Here is a 27,700-nt window from a genome sequence, read left to right on the forward strand (position 1 = left end):
TACAGTGTCCACAACGCTCCGTGATATAATTGTTTCTGCGCAAATTGAAAACAATGGGGAGGACCCTCTGTGCGAAGGCAGCGTTTTAATAGCTATACTATGCTTTGGGGTATTCATCTGAAAAGCAGACAGATTGCAAACACCAGATATACTTAAATTGCAATGGCCCTGCAAATCATTAAAACCTCCGGTTTTATTCATACTGAATTGTGCAGAGTTGTGTTGTCAACCTGACGCGTTTTGCCAAAATAGGCATCCTTAGACGATAAAGAATACTGATAAATAGTAGGGATTCTTCTTATTAGTAGTATTAGCGGTTTAATACACTGAGTAATAAGGCTAGAAACTCATATTGTCCAAAAGGAATGTGAATAAACCCTTCTCAAAATAGAGAGAGGAGGAATGGTATTGGTCGCTTTGAAATACATATATTTTCCTCCATAATAAGTGGTTTTTGCTAATGATCGGAATCGGTGGGGAGCACTTGTCACTTATTGCTGCACGCAGTATTCACCAGAGCCAGCGCTGGACCTGACTAAAGGACATAAACATATGGTGTGCAGGGAGATGCACCTGGCTGAATGCATCTACTGGAGGGCATTTAGCTGGGGTGTGGAGAAAGGGCCACCTGCATTTAGGGGATTTTACAGGATCCCCCCCCATTTATTTGCAAAATGGACCACCAGAGGGTTTAACTGAAAAAGAGAAATAAAGTCCAGCACGAATGCAGTAGTTAATTAAAACATGTCTTTAATTGTCCTAGAAAGATTAGCGCAACCACATATTTAGGCTTGTGTTCATACACCGTCTAATAGCAGAACTTAAGGATAAGGAGTCTACCCAGGCAGAATTGGCAGGGATTTATCAAAATGCCATGAGAGCCTAACATTTCACTCAGTGTGCAATGAATTATGGGGTCTGCAAGGGGTATTTACATGGTTACTGCGATTTATTGCATTTTAAGAAATGAGCAGGTGGCACTAGTGGAGACATTTGGATAACATACTCGGGGGGGGGGGGGCATAATGGTGAAATGTGATCACAATAGTTTAATATTAATCATCCATCATTTTTAGAATATCAGGCATTCATTGATTATTTAAATACGTCAAAAGCAAATGACATCATGCTGTATTTATTTCTTGTGATCTGAAATGTTTCTTTCCTCTAATGCTGTTTTTTTTTGTTTGTTTGTTTTTTTTCCAGCTCAAGCCAAGATGTTGACACAGTAAGGAGTTAATACAAGTTTAACCTGCCATGAACCATCAAGAAGGATCTCAGGAGGTGGAAGCAAGCGATGAGCCTGGAAATGTGGACATCAACGAGTCTGTGGAAGCCGACCTTGAGCACCCAGTGGAAGCAGAACATCAATATGCCTCTCCTAATTTACGACAGACAGCAAATGAGCAGGAAGGACAAGAGGAAGAGGGAACACTGGCCAGATCTGCTAGCACAGAAAGTGGCTTTCATAACCACACAGATACAGCAGAGGGAGATGTGATAGCAGCCCAGGTAGAGGGATATGACCTAGATCGAGCTCGGGAAAACGAGGATGAGAGTGCCTATGCTATCCAGTACAGGCCCGAAGCAGAAGAATACACAGAAAATGCAGAAGCAGAGCATGGTGAGGCTCTGCATAACCGGACTCTGCCCAGTCACCTGCATTTCCATGGAATGGATCAGGAGGAGGCCCTAAATGCAGCATATTCTGGTTATGTGTACACTCATCGGCTGTTCCATAGAGGGGAGGATGAGCAATACGCTGAGCCTTATGCAGACTATGGACTACAAGAGCATGTATATGAGGAGATAGGTGACACTCCCGAGTTGGACATTACAGAGGGACTGCGGCTTTATGAGCAAGAAAGAGAAGAAGCCGATAATTATCGCAAGGAAGCTCTTGGCGCTCGCCTTCACCATTATGATGAGCGCTCTGATGGAGAGTCTGACAGCCCCGAGAAAGAGGCAGAGTTTGCACCTTATCCACAAATGGACAGTTATGAGCAAGAGGAAGATATCGATCAAATTGTGGCAGAGGTCAAACAGAGCATGAGCTCTCAAAGCCTAGATAAAGCAGCAGAGGACATGCCAGAAGCAGAGCAAGACCTAGACGTTTCTGATCCTTCAAAGTTAGGAGGTGAAAGCCATGTGAGTAATGGTAGTCTATCGTCTAGCTCCAAGACTGTAGCAAACACAGGTGAGGTACAACGATACAGCAAGGAGAAGAGAGATGCCATCTCACTGGCCATAAAGGATATTAAGGAGGCCATTGAAGAAGTAAAAACCAGGACAATTCGTTCTCCTTATACTCCAGATGAGCCAAAAGAGCCAATTTGGGTGATGAGGCAGGATATAAGTCCAACCAAGGATTGTGATGACCAAAGGCCACTAGGTGGAGATGTAAGTATGCATATGTGGGGCCTTTTTCCACTCATTCTAAATTGCTCCCTTCCGCAGTGGGCTTATTAGTAGGTGAACAGTCACGTTTGGATCAAAACTTGAATATGAAAGAATTTATTTTTGGATCAGAAAATACAATATTTTGTTGATTTGGAGCTTTCCCCTAGCCTTGCTTATATTATACATATTTTATATTAATACATTATCGTACTTGTTTGCGGCTTAACATTATAATTCATCTTTATCTGAAACATAATGTCTACGTTTTGGTGTCAAAATAATTGGTGGGTTATTTATCGGTACCTCTTGGCTTTAAAATTGGGCTGAAAATTTGCAAAAACAAACAAAAACTAGAAGACTAAAGCAAAGACTGAAAAACTTCAGTGTGTTTTTATGTAAACATGCAAATGAAACTCCTGCAAGTAATGACGAGACACATATTTAAGCTTGCTAATGAACACTCCTGTTCCAAGTGATTTTGTATTCCTTAAGAGATTGCGACTTGAAAACGCTATTGCATGTCCTTAGAAAAGAACATGGAGACTTACAGGCATCCATGGGCAGGAATAGAAAATAATATATTTTAAAGGCCCATTAAATTCCCTTTCAGTTAAAAAAATTAAGTATTCTTATATAAAGATACACAAAAAGTAAGTTGCAATGGGTGAAAACCAAACTGAACAGTTAATAAACTCTAAATAAAAAAAAATTTAAGTAAAACCACCAGCAATATTTGGGATGGCAACATCAACAACACAAACATGCTGATTGTGACAGCACTGCTAATAACTCCAATTCCACATGTGTTTTAGAACAGGCAATGCTTGGTAGCTTGCTACTAGTCCTGCTTGGAAGTCTCTTAAATTTTTGTTCGCTACTTTCATTAAGCGTATGAGACCAATCACATAAGGGCAGTTGAGATATTAGAGGGATTTTCCCTACAAGAAAGAACCAACAATCCCCTGGATGTATGTGTTGGCCTTCATGGGCATCATTGGTGATGGTAATTTGTCATTCTCTTATGCACAAGTGATTTATGTCTGAATTACCGTTTTAGAGAGCCCATTAAACATGAAGTTCAGAAAGGTTTGCTATTCAACCGCATATGTATTATTTGGAAAAGTCTAGAGGCCTTACGAATTAAGTCTAGAGGTCTTACGAATTAAAAGGGGTAATCCACAACTGGACTCCTTATTCACTGTGCCTAGAGAGAAACAAACCTCACCTTATTGATGGGGCTCCATGAAAGCCAGAATGGGGGGTTGTTGGTTCTTTCACTTTCATAAAATATATGCAAACAAGCCTTACATTACGTTATTGGTTTTTTAGAACCACATATAGATCTGGGTGTGGCTGTAGATGTGACTTATCTGGACTTTGCTAAGGCGTTTGATACGGTCCCACATAAAAGGTTACTCTACAAATTAACAGAAATAGGCTTAGGGGCAAATGTCTGTATGTGGATCAGAAATTGGCTAAAAGAGGGTTGTTGTGAATGGATGTTTCTCACACTGTACTCAGGTATTAAGTGGAGTGCCTCAGGGTTCTATGTCCTCTTCTTTTTATTTATTTATTTATAAATGATCTCCCAAGCTGCATTGAGAGCCATGTCACAGTTTTTGCTGATGACACAAAATTAGGCAGGATAATTCAGACTAATCTCGATGTTTCTTCTTTGCAGGATGATTTAGACAGAGTTGGGGACTGGGCGTGCAGGTGGCAGATAAGGTTTAACATAGATAAATGCAAAATTATGCATTATGGTAAAAAGAATAAAAATGCAACCTATACTAGAATATCCTTGGGGAAATCTACCAATGAGAAGGATTTAGGAATAATGGTAGACAACAGACTTGACAACGCCAGCCAGCCTGGCACAATGCCAGCAAGCAGCTGCAAGGGCCAATAAGGTTTTGGCATGCATAAAACGAGGTATTGATTCACAGGAGGAGGATATCATCTTGCCGCTTTACAGGTCAATGGTAAGGCCTCCCCTTGAATATGTGGTAGAATTCTGGGCACCAGTCCTTTTAAAAAAGAACATTACTGAACTAGAAGAGGTGCAAAGGAGGGCTACGAATTTAATAAGAGGATTGCGAGATACTAGTTATGAAGAGAGACTGAAAAAGTTAAAATTATATACGCTGGAAAAACGGATATGATAACATTATATAAATATATGAAGGGCCAATATAAAGAGCTCTTCAGTGACCTCTTCGTTAACAGAAATGTACAAAGAACAAGAGGTCACCCTCTGAGTCAGGAAGAGCGGAGATTTCATAGGAGACAAAGGAAGGGATTATTTACAGCAAGGATGCCTTCAAAAGGGGTCTTGATATTTTTTTTAGAAAGGCATGATGACATACAGGGCTATAAATAGAATTAATATTTTAGAGCTTCTTGATCCAAGGAGAAATCCAATTGCCTTTTGGAGTCAAGAAGACCTTTTTTTTTCCCCCCTGATGGTAAAATTCGAAGTAGCCTAATTAGGGTATTTTTGCCTTCTTTTGGATCAGGAGTAGGAAGCTTGGGTAGAAGGGTTGAACTTGATGGACTTGGTTACATAGTACATAAGGTTGAAAAAGACCTATAACCAATTTTTAGGTATCTGGAGAACCTGTATGTAAATAAGCGTATAGAAGCAACACAGAATTATACTACTTCAGGCTGTGTTTACAAGTAAATAAGGTTATACACAAGCTATATGATTGATTCCCTTTTTATGTGAATCATCAGCCAGAGCGATGACTAATAAGTGTCACAAGTCATCTTGTAAGAACCAAGCTGATATTTTAGGACAGCAGCAGCACGATGGGTCCAAAGGGAAACATTGCTTAAGATAGGTGTTGGGGCACACCAAGGAGGCAGGGACAATTTTTGTGTTTTTGCTTTAGTTCGAAATAGGAGGAACCTCATAAACACTCTGATAGGGCTGCATATGGAAATATAAGGAAAATATGTTATCAGATGATATTTCAGTGCTCAAACGCACAAAAATAATTTACACATTATGGTTGTTATCTTAGTGAAAACATGGTAAACATACACAAAACAAAGATTTACATACACAGATACAACAGGAGTTGAGGACCTTGCCCTTGAGCTTACTATCTATTCCTCATGGTACTTTCATACAAAGTTCCTGGCAAGCTCTACTTATGAGCTTGCAATCTAAAACTGCTGTATATTTTTCAGTTGAAGAGCTTTGAGTAGAACACTGTGCTTATTTATTAATAGTAGTCTTTTTTTGATAATATAAAAATCAAGTGTATTTTCCTATTCGAGAAATGAATGGCTTTGTGCCAAACATTAAATTAATGATGGCAACTGGGTAGGTTTTTTAATGCTCTAAATTACCTGTAGCACGTGCCACGTGAGAAATCTAAACGATCGCCTCCATAGAGTGTTTTTCATAATTGGGAAATCAGTTGAATTGAGTATGAATCATGTTGCTGATTCAGAGAGATAGAAAAAGAAAGTGATAATTATTATAATTCACATCTCTTTGATATTGTTGCATTCTTCAGTGCAGTTAAAAAATAGACATGTAAATCTCCAGGCTTATTTCACAGCAAAACAACAAGCAGCTCCAATAACACTAATTAGAGTAATACAGTCGAGAATTCTTAGATGAAAATGACCTTTTACACTGAAATGAGCAATAATCAAACATCTAAGTGCTTAATAGGAAAACTTAATAGAAAAAAAACCCCGGTAAATTAAAAAAGATGAGAGAGTACACGTGTTAAAATACTTAATTTAAACTGAATCCTGGCAAAAACACCAGCCTTTACCTGCCCTTCAACTTAGTCCAGCATGTGCCAGCCCTCCCCCGCCCCCCCAAACTATAAAGTTAATGTATGAAGGAGAGGGGCTTAAGTGATCTTTCTTACACCACACGCTGGCTTTGTGGCCCCTGTCATTGTTGAGGAAATAGACAAAGACAATGAAATGACTGCTGGATATAATTGTTGTCTTATTAGTTCTTATAATTTACTAGTCACGAAACATGGATTCGGGGAGATCAAGTCTAGAGATGCCTCATGCCTTTGTAGGGGAGACCTAGGATAGCCTTGAATGGGAGGGGGGGGTTGCTCTTAGCAGACAGGATAAGTCTTCCACAGGGTAATTTGATTTATTGAGGGTTTCCAGTATATATACACACACACACCAGGAAGAATCTGGATTAAAGAATCAATCAAGGATTGATTGAATTACAATACTGTTATTTAAATGTGTCTGTTTTAAGATGACATAACAATGACATAAGTGCAAATTCATGCGACTTTAGCATCCTTGTTACACAGACTAAACCGATCAGCACTCCTCTCTCAGAAACCTTGCTTAATCCTCACCTAAAAGAGCATTAACATTACCCTTCATTGAAACTAATGGCACTAGCCTAAACCCTGAAAAATAGCCCCAGACCATTATTCTTCCTCCACCAAACTCTACAGTAGACACTATGCACTCCTGACAGTAGTGTTCTTCTGGCAGGCGCCAAATCTAGATTTGTCCATCAGGCTTCCAGATAGTGAAGGGTGATTAATCACCATACCTGGGAACTCTCCGGGTTAGACCCAGAGATTGCCGGGTGAGCCCCGGTTCTCCGGGTCAAGACCCAAATCCTCCGGGTCTCGGGTGTGGGGTCTTGACACGCCCTGCTCCACGCCCATTTTTTTTCCTTTTAAATGGGGGCGTTTCCCCTTCAATCCCCCGAGGTCAGTATGCAGTCCTGGCCGCGTCCTGCAAGGAAAAGCTCCGGGTAGCCGGAGCCGAGAAGTTCCCAGGTATGTTAATCACTCCATAGAACACATCTCCACCTCTCCAAAGTCTGGTGGCGGTGTGCTATACACCACTCCAGACGACGCTTGGTATTGTGATCATTGTGATGTTTGGCTTGTGAGCCAATGAAACATATTCATGAAGCTCGTAACACACACAGTGCTTGTGCTGATGTTGCTTGCAACGGGAGTTTGAAACTCAGAAGTGAGCAGAAGCTTCATCCCCGGTACTTCAGTGTGTATGTGGGGGTCTACTGCTTCCTTTCTGAGCTTTTGTTTTTCCTAGACGGTTCTGCTTCGCAATTATAGAAATTATGGTGGACCGGGCAGAAATACTGACTTGTGGCAAAGATGGCATCTTGTGGCAGTGACACATTTAAAGTCACTTCAGAATAACCCATTATACTGCCAATGTTTGTCTGTGGAGATAGCTCCCTATGTACTTGAAGTCTTATGGAAAATGTTGTTTAGGCTTACTAAATTTCTACATCTAGCTGTGTGTCATCTGTCCCTTCTTTTTGTGTTGGTCATCAATTATTAAAAACGCAGATCGCAAGCCCGCTTTACATTATTGAACAGGTTTCAGGTGCCGAATGAACTTTACAATAAAATAGCCAGCCAGCAGTGCAGCTCATGACACTCCAAATGTCTTAACGTGAAGAGAAAGCCACTGCTGTGGAATCCTCAACAATATATCAATCCTTAATAATTGTGTGCATTTAATTACATTAAGCAGATGCTTTGGTGCTGATTCATCGCTGAACTTGCTCAAGGCCACTGGGATCTTATTTTATTGCCTAATCTCTTGGAATGTAAAAACCATGACATGAATGATGTGTATTGTACAAATGTGCGTGTGCATAGTAAACGTAGTGGTGTCCCTATGGCCTGGGCGGTAAAACAGCCCAAATTATTTCCAGGAGCCACAGAGCATGCATGATATAAAATTCTGGTTTCTGATTTTGCTGTGCTTGAATTACACAGTACACTGCTTGCTATTTTAGTGACACGGTAAACCTTAAATAATTTGCTTTAATTTCAGTTGTGAAGAACAGTGTTAGGGATTGGTTCCAGTTTTCTGCAATACATCTACACTGAGTTTCAGTGTGATGTTGCATGGCCAATAACATAGAGAGTGCCCTCATCTTAGTTTTAGTGCTATCATATTCAGTATTCTTTGAGGGAGAACTCTCCCCTTAAGTTTTCAAATGGATCAGCCCAACTAACTCAACTCAAAGCCACTGAACCGCACTTAACCATACTTATTGCTCCCAGCCTCACTAATGTACGCTCACACATACCACTCCCAACTACACACATGTATATTGAAACATACCTATCGCTCAAACTAACACACACCATGCTCCCAAATAAATGGCGTGGACTCAAACACATGCATCACACATCTTAGCCACACAGATCAATCTTGGGCACACATACAACCACTTTTAACCATACTGACCACTCTCCGCATACCAATGTACACTCCAAACATTCCCTCAGTCAAACTTAAGCAAACAGTATGCTTGAGCACCCCACTCTCAGCTACATGTTTCAATGATCAGCTTATCTATCTGTTTGGCTTTATTACTACAGGCTCAAGTAGCTTTGAATCTTGTGGCTCAGATGAGCACTGTACCTGGGTATTGACAGTAGAGTAAGCTCACGTTAGTGTGTGTCTGGGCATGTGTCTGAAATGATTAATGTTGAGTCTTAACATCAGGAGAAAATGACTCCTATCTGCCGTCAAATTCTATGTTCCTGTCTCAGCAGACGCTACCTTTTGTATGATGGTTGGCCAGAAGCGTTACCCTTATTGTTACATGGTGGAGAGAGTTGCCCTGGTAGAAACCCTAAAGATAACACAGAAGAATACAAAATATAACGTTTTTATCTAATCCTTAGATATATGACACTGCATCTAAAGGGGAAAAAAATCCCTATAAATTCCATGACTGGAAATAAGTAGAATGTGTTCAGTGTTTGTTACTGAAACTAATCCTGCGGGTTTCATGTAATATTAAAGAAGGAATAATTGCAATGTTCTCAAATATCTTGAGTCAGACACTTATCCAGTTACAGTACACCCTGAACTATTGATGCAGTCCACAATGCCAGCAGACAATCAAGGCCAGCTCACCCAGAATATTTGCAGGTGCAGTTCTTCAGACTTGAACTGAATTTTTTTAAGTACAGCATCAGCCTGAGCCCAATGGAAAATTTTTGGAACTACCAGGCAGAATATCGTGAAGAAGAAGTAAGTATTTAAATAGTTTGTAGAATTCTTCATTTGAATTAGCTGTACAGGCAGCTTTGGTGTCCATGGATGCCTTTCAAGAGGAACTGGGTGAAGTTACAACATGTATCTGTTTTTTGAGTTTGATTGTTAGGTTTTAGTGCCTGCAAAGTATTTTTAGATTAATAACACTATGTTCATAGAGTTTTACTTTTAACTTTGAAAACAGTTTATTTTACACATGTATTGTATGTAACCTGTTTAACGGTTTTGTTCACTGTATAGAGGTTAAAGTAAACCTCTGGAGTAAAACCTTGCCATTCTTTCCCATCGACGTTTGTTGTACCTGGAAATATTGTCTTCTCCGTTTCGGTATATTATCTACTTGCCTAGAACCAAACATCCTCTATATCTCCTAATGGCTACATCCTTTCCTTAGCTCTAGACAGCTGTGTTTCTAAGTCCTACGCCTGCTAAGCTCAGTTTTGTGCCTAAAGCAAGTCTTTAAATTCTTTTAACGTATTTTCTTGAAAGCTGTTTGATACTGCCAAGATGTACAGTAATCTTGATCTGAGGGATGGTACTTTGCTTTCTTTATCTTACCTTCTAGTCATTTACTTGACTATTACATCGCTAACCTAGTTTTCTAATATTGCTACCCCTAAAGCATTACATCCTTCCTTTTATAAATAGCGCACTTTGGAATGTTACTGGCGTGAAAGTGATGTGGTTTAATTGTTGGCATCACCACCATAAGTCCCCTGATATAGTCCATTTTTTTTCTAGTGTAACATTGTATTGTTTCCTGAGGGACCTGTCACAATATGTACCTGTCTGGTGAAGCATGAAAGCTGGGTCACATAAATAACACTCGGGGTGAGCTCATCAGCATATAAAACTGTACCAGATGGATCCCCGGTGGCAGACATTACCCAACTAGAAACAGTGTGACATCGAAGAGGGAGACGGGGACATGAAAGCAGTCAGTCAGCCGTTCGGCTTTAGAAGATACGTTTATTTTAAAGATGACTTTGTTCAGACAGAGTAATAAAAATACTAGATATCATTTAATATAGTATAAGCTCTGTATTATTATTTTTAACAATGAAGCTTCTTTGTATTTTCTTTTTATCTTAAGCAACCTGTGAGGAAGCTCCTTCATGTCATGGTTATGGAGGGAAAAAATGTAGCTGGCCTGAGTTTAGGGCTTTCAAACATCACCCTAGTTTCTAGAACTATGTGGAAAGAAGTGTTAAATAGTTGTACGTTTTATATGCCAAGGGATTCTAGGGGTGTTATAAAAATATTAGTAACATACTGTTAGTGTATGTTTTCGAGTTCAAATTTACTATGTGTTATCAAGGGCTATCCCTAGCAAAATAACTGCCGGAATGGCTAGGCTGGCTCTGCATAATGTACATTTTTAATTAATAATGCCTCTTGAAATAGATATCACTCTTTTTAAATATAGCTTATAAAGAACCATCCGAGCTATGATTGGTACAGAGGTACATCAGCATTAGCTCATAATGAAACGTGAAGTCGTTGAGATGAAACTTAAGCTCTCCTGCATATTATCCTGCCACCTCCTGCTCTACTATACAAAGCTTAGACTCTATAAGCACCACAATCATCTCAACATACCCGCTTCCCGAAAAGCACAGTATAATACGTGACGGAATTACATTTCCTAAACATTCTGGCATATATCCCAGCATCTTTTTAGCAAAAAATGACAGTGATATATTTTGGAGCGAGTAACAGACGTGCAAATGCCAGTAGCGTTCGCAGAGCCAGCGCTGGAGCTGACAGGTGGTTGGTATATCATGTGCATGGAGAGACGTTCAACCAAACACATGGAAAATAGCTAGGGGCTAGGCAAATGCAGATGCCCCCCATGTGCATTTGCCTAACCCCTAGCTATTTTCCATGCAGGAGAAAAACTGCATATTTTCCATGCAGGAGAACTTGTGTTTTTGCAAAGAATCACATAGCCATTGTATACATGAAAGTGCATCTGAAGGCTGAAGTGTCCATTAAAGGGTGGTACTAGCTCTGTCATAATCTTCATCTAGTTATAATTAGACTATTTTGTTTGTTTTCTTTTGCTTTTGTTTGCAGACTATTGTGATAAGAGGTTTGAGGAGGAAATGGGAAGAATATTCTTTTGAGTTTAGAAACACCTTATAAACTGTTGCAGTTTTGAATTATTTAGATTGACGGACACTCTGATATATCGAGTTCTTTCCTTGAACATGTTCTCTACTGTTGAAGTGGAGGTATCATAGAATATGAGAGGGTTGCCATGTTCCAGTTAATGTAATCTTTCCTTAGGAAGGGGCATAGTGTTCCAAACCCTGTATCACACTAAGGAACACACCAAGCACACAGGTAACCCAAGTAAAAGCACAGAAGATTGAAAGAAGGTTAATTTTTTCTGACGTAAACCCAGGAAAAAAAACTTGAGAGGGGACAGCCGTTTTCCGATAAGAGGGGCAGTATCCGCAAATCCCCAAAGTCCGATTCCCACAGAGCCTGTCTACCTGCTGGAAGCTGCCATAATGACCTTTATAAGGATTCCTTTCGGACATTCAGAGAATATTTGCATATTTGCCTAGAGGTGTGTAGCATGTATTAAGCTCTGTATTAAAGCCTGTTCATGGCCGCTTGACTATAAAGCCCTAATTTATACACTTAGGAACTACTTAATTGTTAATTAGCAGTACATCGATGAAAAGAACGAAAAACAAGGACAAGCTACATTAGCCGCCCATGAATTCTGATCTAAGAATGCTGTTAGGAAACAGATTTTGTCTTGTTAGGACAACATGACAAGCTTATATGTGTGGATATCATTTTGCTGTCATTTTCCTATCTTGACACATGACAATAATGCACCACATTGTGACTGACTGGCTTCCCACACAGCTTCACCTGTGGTTAATTCATATCGTTCTCTAATCTCCTCTGAATATAGATTTTATCAGACCGACTCTCAATACACAAATTAAAGGAACGGTAATTTTATGTGTTGTTAATATTTTAACATGTTTTCAAATATGGTGTTCAAATATTTAAAAATGCTTCTAAGGTACATTCCAGCCGACATATTTAGTTGATTGCATATGATAGATGACCTTATATTGTATTCTATTTCTTTGCATGCAAATGCATAGAGGGGTTCATCAGCATTCCGTCTATACATTTGTTTTCCTGGCCCCATCCCAGCTATTTGCTTTGCAGGGGATGCTTTTAATCGCATACATCTCCTGCTCGGCAGTGTGCACTACATTTTCCGCCAGTGATTGCCATCCAGAACTGAGGATGGTCTTTTTTCCCTTTCGGGGAAAAAAAAATTATATTTAATGCCTCGATATTTAATCCATAGCCTATATACCTGTCTCCCCTACTATAGAAGAAGAAAAAAATGGACCCCCCAGCTAAACCACTTACCTGACACAGAATTTGTGTCAGAAGCGAGTACACCAGGTACAGGGAGATGCATTCAGCGCGGCATTGTATCTGGGGTGGGGAAAGCACCAAATGCATTTGAGGGAATTCTGCAGACCCCCCCAAGCATTTGCAAAATGAACCATGTGAAAATGTAAAGGGACCATATACCTATCTTATGCATTAAAGTGCACATGGTGGCTGGAGTGTCCCTTTAACTATGCATTCTTCACTGGTGAGACTTGAGGCTATTTGGGGCAATAGACCGTCCCTTTAAAATTCAGACTGCAATGTAGTTCTACAAGAGACAATGCAAAATGCCTAATCCCCATCCTATCATGTTTTTTTTGTTTTTTTTTGTTTTTGTCAATTCCGTTTATTAAAAAACAGACACAGCCATATATCCAAGGTACATAGCACAAAAAGGCGATGATACATGAACAAACAGAAAGATAATACAGAATGCAATAGAACACAGTGGACACATGGCAGATGACAAAACCCCTCGAAAAAGAGAAACAAGGAGCCCAAATCAAAGGCCCCAGGGGTCAGGGCCAAAAGTACAATAGTACACCAGCAGCCCACGTCTAGGCCCCACATATCGTGTCACTCAGGTGGAATTCCAGCACAGTAAGGACGGGAATTGAGCAAAGAACGGAAACAAATAAAAACACAAAAAAAATAAACCAACTGAGGTGGACGGACGGAGTACCAGTAAGGCAGAATGTGTCTACAGAGGCCTCTATGTATACGTGTGGAGGTAAAACAGAAATGCAGGAACCGTACGATGCAACGAAGCCTGATACCAAGGACCTAGAGAGTTAGGGGAAGTCAAGGGCCGGTGGGCTGCCCACCGAAGTCCCCAAGAATCTGTGAAAGGAGGGAGAGGACAGGAAGGTCTTCCAAGGAAGCCATTTAAGTCCATTCTTGTAGCCTCTATCTCTAGATGTCAGAACTAAGTCCTGTAGCTAGCCAGGCAGAAATAGGGGGGGGAACGAGGCTGTTTCCAGAATCGGGGAATGACCGCCCTAGCGGCGTTAATCAGGTGGATAGAGCGGGACCTCTTGTATGACCCCAGGCTCGATTCAGTGTAATGTAACAGCATACACTCAGGGGATAAGGGAAAGTCTGGATCGCCCAATTCCTTAATAACCTCCCACACCGTGGACCATAAAAGGCGAACCAGAGGGCACTCCCACCGCAGTTGTAAATACGTGCCCTCTCCTACCTCACATCTCCAACACTGCGGGGGGACCCGAGGAAGAAAGCGGTGGAGATCCGCAGGAACCTTGTACCATCTCCTAAGCAATTTGTAAGCGGATTCCTGTAGCCTACACGAAGTGGCACCCTTATGAATAAGGGAAAAAATCTGTCCTATCACGTTTTTAACTAACATTTCACACTGATATAGCCCCTTTCACTGATCCTAGAAGACAAGGACATGACTATGTGAGATGCTATATGCAAAGTAGCTGTTCTATATTGAGAAGATGGCTCGCTCTTTTAGTGTACAAATATTAGTGTAACAAATATTTGTTAGATATTCAAAACACAGCGTTGCCCCCTTTTTATTGCAATATGGTTAATTTATAATAAGCTAATAAGCATGGGAGTAATGAACCTTTGGTACCAGCTTCTGTTATCTGGAAGCTGCTGTGTATTGTATGCACTCTGTTTGTATCCCTAAAGAGCTTTTGGATAACTAGTAACGATTGCTGCTCTCTTCCTCTATTTAGTCTTCATCTCCCGAATCTTCATCACCCCAGGGAGCAGAGTCTACCAACCGACATCATCCAAATGCCTGTGATTCTGCTGAATCCTCCTCAAATAAAGAGGTACGCGGCTCTCCCATACCTTGTTACCTCCTGCTGTTTGTCCGTCTCGTTATCTATCCAGGCGGCTCGTTCGTTTGCCAGTATTTATGTATTATGGCGCTAGGTAGAGACGTAAACAAGAACCCGACAAGAATGCCACGCACACAGACCGTTTTTTAATTAGGAGTAAAATTAAATAGTTTTATAATCAACTGTAAAAATGTCACATTTGATGGTAATTTTGTATTGTACTATTGTCCACATATGTCCCTGCCAGCTAGCGGAAAATAATTGTTTAAATTATGTAGAAATGTTGTTACTTTCTAGTTACTGAAATTAATCAAGATAGATAGATATGTATTTGAAAACCGGGTCTCTTTATTAGCGGTAACGGTGTGTGATTCAGAACGATAAACCTGTATTGGAATCTTTTACGGTTGCAGAGAATGTGACAATATGCTCACAAGGGATTCTAGTACCGCTAAAATAAATCATGCTTGTAAATGCAGACCAGCCTGGAACCTGGACCGGATAGCAATAAAACACCAGGAAAAATGGATAGACTAGACGGGCCAAATGGTTCTTATGTACCGTCAAGATCGCGTTCTATGTTTCTATCCAAGGCCACTGGCTCACCTTAACTTAAAACTAGTTCCTTTAAGTTATGCTTTAATTTAAAAGATCAATAAACGTTTCAAATCAACTGCTCTTGTGCGTTAAAATACATGAGGACGTATTTGTTTTGGAAATCTCTTTTTATGGCAGGGGTCGTCGTCTTTCTATCTCGGCTTCCCATTTTCTAACATAACTGTTTAAGCGATTGTTCGACAGTTATAGTCAGACAATTGTTCTTCTTCACTGAAGTATATGTTTTATATATAAATACCTATTTTTTTGTACTGAATTTGTGTTTGTACACATTGTTAGCACTGGTGAAATTTTGGCTGTGGATACTTCATAGTATAATCATAGCGTGATATTAATATTTCCTAATAATAAAATATGGAACGCCCAAGTTTATGCAGTTCATCACCTTATAAACTGTCCTGGCAGTATGATAGGGCCTTTGCTTGTGCACCGTCACAGTTTATGTTACTACATTAACCATATAATAGAAAAGAATCGGTGACTGGAGGAATATCATTGTTACACTGAGGCATGTGCCTACAGAGCCTGTCTGCCAGTTATGATATATCACATTGAAAACTAAATTACACGTTTCTGTTGGAAAAAGTGACTTCTCTTTTTCTTAGGAAATGTATTTGTGTTTTATTTGGCCAACAGATTTATTTTCCTTTTATTTTTTTTTCTTCTCCTTCTCCGTGAGTATAATTTTAATACTCTTGAGATATGAATATTTTATCATAATTCCGATTTCAGCTCCCCTGGAAAGACAGAGACCTGCTGACAATGTCCTAGGCAGTAGCTTCAAGAGGTAGCATGCAATGTTTGCAAGCACTGTCAAACCATGCGCACCAGGAACCTACAAATACAACCCTCAGCCCCTTAATTACCCAAACATGCTAATAATCAAGTCTGTACACAGTTCCCTAAATAACCTCTAACAGTTTGGAAACAATCTCATTTTTCTTAGCACCGTCGGGCTATACTTGCCGCCTGCGTGTGTTTTTTTTTTTTTTAAATATAAATATAGATATTTTTTTTGTCTCTTTGCATGGAGCCGTTTTTGTGTGCTTGCTACTTCTGTCTTGATTTGTTTGGAATAAACACTGTTTGTCTTAATTACAGTCAAGAAAGAGCTTGGCTTCATTCCCGACCTATGTGGAAGGTAAGAATAATAATAAAAAAAAAAAACCAAAAAACATTTTGGTTAATTATAATTTGAAATGTCAGCGGAATAAATGGCAGTTGCTGATAACGCTAATCTGCATCTCATTACTTCTTGGGGGTCTGATGGGTTTTTCTTTGTTTAGTTTGTTTATACATATTCTTTTAACTGTTTGAGTGCCAGAATGGTGAGGAGTTCAACACATTCCATACAGCCCTACCAATGAAATCAAATACCGTTTAGCATGTTTCTCTCTGATGATGCCAGGAGTACTTCAGTTACTGTAGGCTCCGGTGGTCCATGACATCCGTTAATTTATATGGTGTCTAGACCATTAAGCCTTTTTGAAATTCTCAAACTATTACATCTCGCGTCCTGCAGTTGATATTTTTCAACCATTTCCTTGCAGTTCCTGGACCCTGTGACCCAGAAGACCTAATTGATGGAATCATTTTTGCTGCCAATTATCTTGGTTCCACCCAACTGCTTTCTGATAAGACGCCCTCAAAGAATGTGCGCATGATGCAAGCACAAGAAGCGGTCAGTCGCATTAAGGTAAGGAGCCAGACTCTGCTACATGTTTTAATTAGCCTTTTCCATGCCCCAACCGAAAAGAGAGTCTTCCCATACGTTATTCTGTATGCAGACTTAAAATGTCCGGGATGTTGTTGATGATGACCAACTCGTTTGGTGGTCATAGAGATTCCAGCTTCTAGGATGAAGAGGTCAATTGTTATTTATAATTTCTCTAAAAGGATAATTTTATTACTTAGGATAATATATTATTTTTCCCGATAGGACCACCCATTTGTTACATTTCATTAAAACATTGGAATGCAATTGCAAAACTCCCCACATCTTCAATCAATATTTTATGTTTAGTTCCATGTTTCATAGCAGATACTCCATGCCATAGAGTCCTGTTGAGAGTGTTGGTTTGCATTAAGAAAATACAATTAGATTGTTTGTGTCATGGCTTCCATATACAATATGGCATTTCTCTCTTAGACAAATGGGTCATCATGCTGGTTTTTAAAGATTCAGGATACCAGGTGTGAATTGGTTTTAGTTTTGCTGAGACAGAAACAGTTGCAAACCAAGCCATGCTGACGTTTGGCCAGCCACATATTAGCACTAGCTGCTGTCTGCCTGTTCTAACGCCTGGCAAGGTATTGGGATCTTTTACTTCTTCTCTAACCATGTTCCTGTCTCTGTTTATTTCATGCTAAGCAGATGGCCCAGAAATTAGCCAAAAGCAGAAAGAAGGTGCAGTACAATCTCATCTTGTTTTTAATGTTATACTTGTTCGTTTTTTGTTTGTTTGGTTTTTTTCCATTCATTTTGGTTTATCTGCATTTCCTACCTATTTTATAGTTTCACATTTTCTGCATCCAGCAAGCTCTCTCCTAATTTGAAGTTTTCAGATCTAGCCATGTCCTTATCAAAATAATCATTTTCTTCTTCTTTGGTCACTGACCATCAAGCCATTTCACTTTTTTTCTAATTTAAGGACATTTCATATTAATTTGACTCATTAGGACACATGTTTATATGCCCAGACAGGGTACCTAAGGGTATCTTAATTCTAGGAGGTTATAAAATGAGAAACAACTGGGCACCTCACTTTTTAGACCACATGCAATCTATGCTTTATAGTCCCTTGGACCATTGACCCCAACTTAAGTGACATCCCTTTCTTCTAGGTGTGGCATATAACGATTAATTAAGTTGTGTGCCAAATAGAACAGGCGCTGAGATATCATATAATTATGTTGTATTACACGCTAATGTGTTTGCTGGATGCAAAAATAAAAGTGTATGTTTCACAGCTGACGGAGATGTTAGGAATGTGAATATGTCTTTTCTTAATGAGTTTGATATGTGTATTAACTATCTAGCACTTGGGTGTACTGACAATTCCCGTGTAAGTTTGTTACATGTGTTTGGGTGAAAATCATGCTACCAGAGCACTGGCACTACATACATTCACAATGATCGGAACAAACCAGCCAGTACCTTAGTGAATCAAAACTTCTAGCAATCCTCTAGCGATTTATTTGCTACTGTCCTTGGATATGTATTCACCCTTTACATAGTGTAAAAGAAATGACTTCTACGTAAAAAGGGAGACAAATCGCTATTTTTCCGGTTCTAAGCAAAGGTTTGTGTTCATATTTGATCATATTTTAAAGGGGGAGGGGTGATTTCATGCAGTGGAGTATAAATGCATAATTTTGGTGTCATGTGGGAAGAAAAATACCAATCGATAACATATAGTAGTAACCAGGCTCGTTTTCCCATATGTTGAAGGCCCTTTCCTTTTTTATTGAACTCAACAGTGCTGTTGTTCTGATAGCTGGATGGATGCTCTGTTGTCTGTTAGCAGAATGTAATTTGTGGTCTTATGAACAGGCAGTTCCCATGTTTCATTTTTTTTTTTTTGTTAGGCTGCAGAAGGCGAAGCACAACCCATGACGGAGGTGGACCTCTTTATTTCTACGCAGAGGATAAAAGTTTTGAATGCTGACACACAGGTACGGATGCACAACATGTAGTAGACAGCCAGTACTATGGTTTAACTCACAGCAATAGCTTTCAAGTTCACGGTTTTGTGCCCTTTGCTGTAGGCAGTCTGAAAATCTAATAAGAATTCATCCTCACTGCAATGATGTGATCTCCTAAATGTTTCTCGTTTTTTTGCTACAAGTTTTTCCCCACAAATGAAGTCAATGGTGAATATTTTGTTGGACATCCAGGTCCTTGACTGCAGAAGTCTGCGACCACTTTATTAATTTCCCAATGCTGATTGACTCATTGGTGTGGTGATCCCCTTAAATGAGCAGTAAAACCTAGTGTTGTTTATTGGATGCGTAATAACTTATTACGTATACCAAGTCCTAAACTCCGTAAGAAAGACCGCCATGGCACTTTCTAGTTCCTTTTGACACCTTGGGGCCTATTCACTAATGGGAGGGTTGTCATGAGAATTCTGGATCCAGGTCATTGACTTCACTTTACATTAGGGCTGCAACTAACGATTATTTTAATAATCGATTAGTTGGCCGATTATTTTTTCGATTAATCGATTAATCGGATAAAAAAAACAATATGCAAATTTTTTGTTTATTTAAAATAATTTAATGAACTGGATGTTAAAAAACAACTTAAAATTTACATTAACATTCTTATTTTGTTATGATGTAATAAAAAAACAATATTTTCAAAGTACAAAAACCCAAACACAATATTTATGAAACAAAATAACCCCAAACATTCTGAAAAGAGGTGGACTATTACTGTTCAAGAAACTTTGCACCCAGCACTTTGCACCCGGCACTTTGCACCCGGCACTTTGCACCCAGCCCTGGCACTTTGCACCCAGCACTTTGCACCCAGAACTTTGCACCCAGCCCTGGCACTTTGCACCCAGCCCTGGCACTTTGCACCCAGCCCTGGCACTTTGCACCCAGCCCTGGCACTTTGCACTGTGCCCCTGCACCCAGTCTCCAACTCTGCCCTGCCCCCACATTCTGCCCCCACATTCTGCCCTGCCCCCACACTCACACCCTGCACCCACTCTGCTCTGCACCCACACTCACACTCTGCCCTGCACCCAGTCTCCAACTCTGCCCTGCACCCCCACCCCCACTCTGCCCTGCACCCAGTCTCCTGCCCTGCCCCCACACTCACACCCTGCCCTGCATCCCCACCCCCACCCTGCCCTGCACTCAGTCTCCTACCCTGGCCTGCCCCCCCCCACTCTGCCCTGCATCCCCTGAAACCCCACCCCCACGAATCGCTCTGTGCGAATGGAGCCACTCGCACAGAGCGAACCGCTCTGTGCGAATGGAGCCACTCGCACAGAGCGAACCGCTCTGTGCGAATGGAGCCACTCGCACAGAGCGAACCGCTCTGTGCGAAAGGAGCCACTCGCACAGAGCGAACCGCTCTGTGCGAACGGAGCCACTCGCACAGAGCGAATCGCTCTGTGCGAACGGAGCCACTCGCACAGAGCGAACCGCTCTGTGCGAGTGGCTCCATTCGCACAGAGCGAACCGCAACTAAAAGAAGGCGCGTGTAGCGGAAGCGGGGAACGCTCGCGGAGGTAAGTAAAAGGAGCCGAGTGCTCCAACAACTAATCGATCACTCGATTAATCGATAACGGAAATCGTCGACAACGATTTCCGTCATCGATTATTATCGATTTTATCGATTCGTTGTTTCAGCCCTACTTTACATACATACATGCATACATACATACATGACGGTCCTACCCCAGTAAGCTTCTACTGCAGGAAGAGCTTGGCTCAATTTTCTCGGTTCTTCTTATTAATGCCATATTATTACCAAAATAATTTATCTTTTCTATAATCAATCTTGATTCAAATACTTTAATGATTTCTGTCTCTGTAATCAGCTTGTGTGATATCCACTTAATCACTAAAAGTAAAAATGGATATCAACATAATGGTCAAGAGAAGCAGTAGTAGAAGGTGGAAACCTTTTATTGGGCCATCTTGGAAAAAGAGCCCCGGGAAGATAGCTTGGGGTCCCAAGAACATATGTAACTCTACATCTTTTTCCATGTTGCTCCAATCAAAGCCATCAACTTCAACTAAAGATTCTCAAGGGACAGACATTTTATAAATACATTTTACCCATTAAAAAAACAAAATGATATATCTTGTGTCTTACTGGTTGCCTGTGCCTTACCAAGCATAAACACACCAGAATACCAAGGCACACATCCCACTGATGGAAACTGCCAGAATAGTCATTGTAGAATTTGAGTTTGAGGCTTCATTAGCCCATGCGTTGCCTTTAACCACTCTTCTATGGCACTCGTGCTTTCTTCACAGTTTTCTTTTGCTCCTCCCTACCATTAGGAAACAATGATGGATCATCCTCTGAGGACCATTTCTTACATTGCGGATATTGGGAACATTGTAGTTCTAATGGCTCGTAGGCGCATGCCACGCTCCAATTCTCAGGAGAGTGTAGAGGCTTCCCACCCATCCCAAGACGGCAAGAGACAGTACAAAATGATCTGCCATGTCTTTGAATCTGAGGACGTAAGTAGCATGTGACATGCATGTGTAAGTTGATGCAATGTGAACGTGGCTCCACATGCAGGAATAGAACTGTTAATTGTGTTACTCAATTTACTGTGTAGAAACCTAAAGAGCGCATTTGAGTCTGTTCTCAGCTACTGTGGAATATTTGGCAAGACATGTTTCTTTCCAGTCTCTTATCTCTTCCCTTGGGATGAGTTGTAAGACATTACAATTACAATAATGGTTACAAGCGTCAGTTCCCATCAGCAGTGTTACTATGTAGTAATATTTGGAATGTAAATAGAATGAACTGTTATCATTTGGATTCTCCACATGGGAATTAGAGTTAGTGTTGGTTGCCATGAAGCTCTAATGCTAGTCTATGTTTAACATTTCCCATTCTTTCATCATACTGTATTTATAGCGTTTTGGTTTTTTTTCTTAACAAAATGTCGGAAGCCTTAAGCCAAGATATAGGCTCGCTTATAGCATGAGAAGTCCTAATTGTATTATGTGTTACTACTGGCTCTAGATTTAGGATTCTACATCTGGAAAAAAAGGCTTCTTAAACGCTTTACATCTTACTTTAATATGTTGGTTGACAAACAATACCACAGGCTTCTACCGACATTGAACGAAACACATATCCTCTTTATAGAAGATTTTTTTTTTTCTACATGGGTTTGCTTTATGCAAGCTAGTGTTAGTAGAATAGGGAGAACTCATACTTAGCTTAGACTAAAATATATAAAGAGCTAATATATCCTTTTATATATATATAATGTTATTTTACGTAACATAATTTATTAGATATGTGGCATAATTCTAGGAATCGAAGCACTATAACATCAAATAGCATTAAACGTGCTCTAACCCTAGGAAGGCCATTAAGTGATGTTATGCATGTAAATTGTATCGAGGAATACATTTAACTGAATTATACTATGCTACTTCCTACCCAGTGTATCGTTTCATCGCACTCCCGCTTTCCCTCTTTCTTCCTGTGATAAATGCAGGCACAGCTAATCGCGCAGTCTATAGGGCAAGCATTCAGCGTGGCTTACCAGGAATTTCTGAGGGCAAATGGCATTAATCCTGAAGACCTGAGCCAGAAGGAATACAGCGATTTGCTGAACACTCAGGACATGTACAACGATGACCTAATCCACTTCTCCAAGTCTGAGAACTGCAAAGATGTACGCGTTTTGTTTTACAATTCAATTGCAGCAGATGTAAACCTGTAGTGGTTGCATGGTTCGGTTCGTACCCATTGTCACAGGCTTCTATGCGTGTTTTGTTAAGGTAGTTTAAGAAGGGAGAAAGTGTGCCAAAATTCCCCTCATTGTCATTTTACGTGTAATTTTCTTCTGTCCTTTCATTTTCCCATTCATTCTCTGTGATTTCAGCACTCTTTTCTGGGAACAAATTATGGTGTGTGCAGGTACCCTGCTGTGTAGTGATAGTTTGAGAGTTAGAGTAAACAGATGAACGATTCATAGTCCTTAAAATCCAGCACCATATTAAAAAAAAAAAAAAAAAAGGAGCGCCAAAAAACAATTATTTCAATTCTTATAAGAAATAGATTTGGCAGAATGAAGTGAAGGAGCAGATAAAGAACCCAGTACATTGGGACAAAGGACCTGCTTGATAAGTCAGCAGGGAGGACCTAACCATTTGAAGTGCAGAACTAATCTGTTTTTATTCATTCTCTTATTCTGTCAATTGCGTCTTCTATAATTTGTTTTACTTTCCTGCCTGCCCCCCCTTATTTTATAATTGTGCTGCCTCAGCTTTTCTTAAAGGCTCTGCCAGTGGGGAGGGCTGAGGTGGTAAATATGGAGATGTAGTTGAGACTGGCATCAAGAGTGGAAGTGTATGACCAATGCTTGTGAGATTTACATCTTCGACTGCCTAAGTGTGTCCTAGATATGATATAGATAAATGCTTCTACGTAAGTGCTTCTGGAGTTCGATTGGAACCCAGTTTGAAACATAGATCCCACCAAAGTTAATCTAGTCATGTTTAATTGTTAGTGCTTCTGTTCTTTGAGTATTCAGTTCCAGATCTAAATCAGTTTCATGTAGTTTAGGAATCTGGTTTACCACAGTATTTCTTTCACTTTAATTGTATTAAAAATAGTGTTTCACTTAGAAGAAGAAAAAAACATGAATTGTGCTCCCTTATTTACCATATTAATATGACAAAGCTGTCATTTTTGTTGTCATATTATAAGGTTTAATCACAAAGAAACAACACAAACACTGAGTATGCAATTGTATCCGGCAAAAATTATGAATGCAACAGAATTGTGCATAATTAGAGAATTATTTGAGAGGAATGTTGTTCCTAATGCTGTGTCTCTTTATAGAAGTGTTACACTTGGCAAAGAAGGTTGAGCAGTACCTTCAATCACATCTTAGATTTTCTTTCCAGTTTGGCTCTGTGATTCCATACTTAACATAAATGCATGAGGAGATTTATCATCATACTTCAAATAATGCAAAGTACAAAAATAAATTTTTTATGTATTTTTCAGGTTTTCATAGAAAAGCAAAAGGGGGAGATTTTGGGAGTTGTGATTGTAGAATCTGGCTGGGGCTCCATCCTGCCCACGGTTATTATAGCCAACATGATGCATGGAGGTCCTGCTGAGAAATCAGGAAAGCTAAACATCGGGGACCAGATAATGTCCATCAATGGAACCAGCTTGGTTGGTTTGCCATTGTCAACCTGCCAGAGCATCATAAAGGTATGGAGGATCGAATAACATGTCTCTAAAGTCATGTGAAAAAGAAAGTACACCCCCTTTTGAATTCTATGGCTTAACATATCAGGACATAGTAACAATTATCTGTTCCTTAGCAGGTCTAAAAATTAGGTAGATACAGCCTCAGATGAACAACACATGTCATAGTACACCATGTCATGATTTATTCAACAAAAATAAAGCCAAAATGGAGAAGCAATGTGTGAAAAACTAAGTACACGTATGATTCAATAGCTTGTAGAACCACATTTAGCAACAATAACTTGTAGTAACTTGAAGTAATTGTTTTCTGTATCAATCTCTTACTTCATTGTGGAGGAATTTTGGCCTACAACGTTGCTTCAGTTCATTCAAGTTTGTGGGCATTTGTTAATGCACAGCTCTCTTAAGGCCCCTCCACAGCATTTCAATCAGGTTGAGGCGTGGACTTTGACTGGGCCATTGCAACACTTTGATTGTTTTCTTTTTCAGCCATTCTGTTGCAGATTATCTGGTGTGCTTGGGATCATTGTCCTGTTGCATAACCAAATTTCAGCCAAGCTTTAGCTGTCGGACAGATGGCCTCATGTTTGACTGTAGAATACTTTGTTATTCGGGGGTGTTTATGGTCAACTGAATGACTGAAGGTTCCCTCCTTGGCTTTGGTCTAAATGCTCCAGACCAGCAAACTGCTAAAACTTTGGCTTTTATACAGGTGGTCACATTTGCTGATGATCAATTAATCAAGGGTATTTCATTAGCAGCAACTGTCTGCTACTTAATGTCTTAATTCCTATGGAAGCAGTAAGGGTGTAATTAGTTTTTCACACATGACTTTTTCATTTCGGTGTTATTTTTATTGAATAAATGATGACAAAGTGTTATATGTCATGTGTTGTTAAGGCTGTATCTACCTAATTTCTAGACCAGCTAATGAACAGATGATTGTTACTATGTCCTGATATGTTTTTAAAAAGGGGGTATACTTTCTTTTTCACACAACTGTATGCAGGAAGTGCCAATAGTAAAACATATTCATATTTACATCAGTACATGTAAAAAGTGTAATACATCATAAAATTAATGTAATTTGGAATAATTTTGAGGACGTTGAGAGCTCTTATACTGTTGCAATGATAATATGAGGTCTAGTGGTTATCATATATGTCATTGCCACTGTCTTTCCGAATACTGTGTGGCCTGTTCTCTGAGATACCATGTTCAGCGCCTTGTGAGACCCTGTGTGGCATGGTATTGATGATCCTATTAGCAGTTAATGGCTTTGTGTAACATGCCAGGCTTTGATAAGCAAGTTAAACAGATGTGTAATTATGTTTTTTGGAAGACCTTGAAGGACCTTCATTGCTTTCTAGCCTGTAATAGTCTGATTAGCATCCCCTTATAAATCTAAGCATAAATGTACATTCATTAATATTTCAATGCTATCAGATCTAGCAAGAGCAGAAAAATTCTTGTTAATGCTGACATGTTGTCAAATTGCAGAATTCATTTTAGCTGAAAAAAATGCATGTATTTTTTTTACTTCTGTGCTCATTGCTCCCACTGACTTTCTTTTCAATCATAAGTCTCTTTAATTAAGCTCACATTTTAACATCCTGACAATGCATGTAGAATAGAAGTTATAGGGTTAATAAAAGGAAGTATTTGATCCATTTATTAGCACTTACAATACACATCAAAGTGTGTCAAAGTATGTTATAAAGGCAAATACATAGGAGCTCTATTTAGTAATAATAGTGGACATATCAATTTAATTTCATTTTACAGGGTTTAAAAAATCAGTCACGTGTAAAGCTCAACATCGTCAGATGTCCACCAGTTACCACTGTCTTAATCAGAAGACCTGACCTCCGGTATCAGCTGGGCTTTAGTGTGCAAAACGGCATTGTAAGTGTGTCTTTTTTTGTCTTTTAGTCTGAAAATACTTACACCTTTTGCTTCTATGCCTGTTTTTTTTTTCAGCTTTAAGTGAACAATTCATACTAGTTTTACTATTTTCCATCTGTAAGTCTATAGTAAGGTCACACCTTGCCTTGTAGTTCATTTGTATCAGTCACAGTGGAATCATATTCTTTTCCGCTGATAAGCTGCAGCAAGAAGTTAAAACTACCTCTGTGGAGATGGACAGCTAGGTCTTTTGGGAATAATTCAACCAAAGCATCCGTTGGAGAACCAAATAACCTGTCTGTCTTACTATACACCAGTCTGTACTACCCTACAACCTAAAATGGTGTTTAAAATTAAGTGGCGTACAAGAAAACAAATCAATACCCTATTGAATCTGAGCTCCTCCGGTACAATGTGGCCAATGTATGTTCCTCTGCAGATCCGTGAAGCCATTGGTAATTAAATTAGGGTCTGTGTTGCCAGTGAGTGTTGTCATCCTGGTAACATTGTCATTGTGGCTTTTTACTACAGATCTGTAGCCTTATGAGGGGTGGAATTGCAGAGCGAGGGGGAGTGCGAGTGGGCCACCGTATCATTGAGATCAACGGGCAGAGTGTTGTAGCAACTCCCCATGAGAAGATTGTCCATATTCTATCCAATGCTGTTGGCGAGGTAAGAACATCCAGGTTAACTAATTGTTTCTAACAATATGCAATACTAATTGTTTGTACTTCTGTTTCCATGAGGAGCTGTGAAGTAACTGAATGAGTCTTATGTTTGAGAAAAGAACAAATGATCTCATTTTCCTGTGTGACTTCTGTCCACAATGCAGATAAAATCTTGCTGGTTAGATTACTGTGGTGATCAGATCACGATTCAAGCTTTGCACCAGAATCACTTTTTACACACAAAATCCCATAGTGTGTGTTAGTTTTGAATTGACATTTTGGCCATGTTTCTGGGGTAGCTGCCACAAAATTGCAGCTTTACGTCAATTAACCTACCTGCTTCATATTATGACTTTCATTCTATAGAGTTTTCCAATATGATTTTTTTGTTTTTTACGACAGATACACATGAAGACTATGCCAGCAGCAATGTACCGGCTACTGACCGCACAGGAGCAACCAGTTTACATCTGATAAGCCTCACACTTCACAGCATGCATGGAGGACACTTCTCCTCACTCGTGGTTGTATTCATAGTGCCGCCTATGTGTCTGTGGAAACATCTCCAACACACTAGGTCCTCATCCTGCTGCCCAACTTTTAACTCTAAAAGTCCTCTCTTGTTCCCTGTTATATGGGTATTTGAAGAAGTTATATTACACAAAGTTGCGTGAGAAAATTTAGAGGCCTGTGTTCCCAACGTAAATAAAATCCAGCACAAGCTTAACGTTGTATAGATACATTGCAGCTAACTACACGGTTTCTGTAGTCACTTATACTGGTTACTAAAATAGCCACCACTTCCCAAGATGGCAAGCACTCTTTTTTTGCGTTTTATGTTTTAGCTGAGG

General features: G+C 39.8%; 1 protein-coding gene across 1 annotated transcript; it reads left to right on the forward strand.

Annotated features, from left to right (window-relative positions):
• The first annotated feature begins 1,257 nt into the window (after positions 1-1,257).
• On the forward strand, positions 1,258-27,323 carry LOC149300613 (amyloid-beta A4 precursor protein-binding family A member 1-like). The gene is made up of 12 exons (XM_089485074.1): positions 1,258-2,400; positions 14,607-14,705; positions 16,434-16,473; positions 16,883-17,028; positions 17,707-17,739; positions 18,921-19,007; positions 21,360-21,545; positions 22,544-22,723; positions 24,064-24,276; positions 26,062-26,181; positions 26,713-26,853; positions 27,252-27,323. The coding sequence occupies exons 1-12, from the start codon at positions 1,258-1,260 to the stop codon at positions 27,321-27,323; spliced, it is 2,460 nt and encodes an 819-aa protein (XP_089341200.1).
• The last annotated feature ends 377 nt before the right edge of the window (positions 27,324-27,700 follow it).

The sequence above is a fragment of the Sceloporus occidentalis genome, unplaced genomic scaffold (assembly GCF_023333645.1).
Source record: "Sceloporus occidentalis isolate IW3139 unplaced genomic scaffold, rSceOcc1.0.p SCAF_24, whole genome shotgun sequence".
Lineage (NCBI taxonomy): Eukaryota > Metazoa > Chordata > Lepidosauria > Squamata > Phrynosomatidae > Sceloporus > Sceloporus occidentalis.

Coding starts and splice junctions, on each gene's coding strand:
- LOC149300613 (XM_089485074.1), top strand. CDS start 1,258: ATGAACCATCAAGAAGGATCTCAGGAGGTGGAAGCAAGCGATGAGCCT. Junction 2,401..14,606: donor AAAGGCCACTAGGTGGAGAT/GTAAGTATGCAT, acceptor TCCTCTATTTAG/TCTTCATCTCCCGAATCTTC. Junction 17,740..18,920: donor TAGCCAAAAGCAGAAAGAAG/GTGCAGTACAAT, acceptor TTTTTTTGTTAG/GCTGCAGAAGGCGAAGCACA.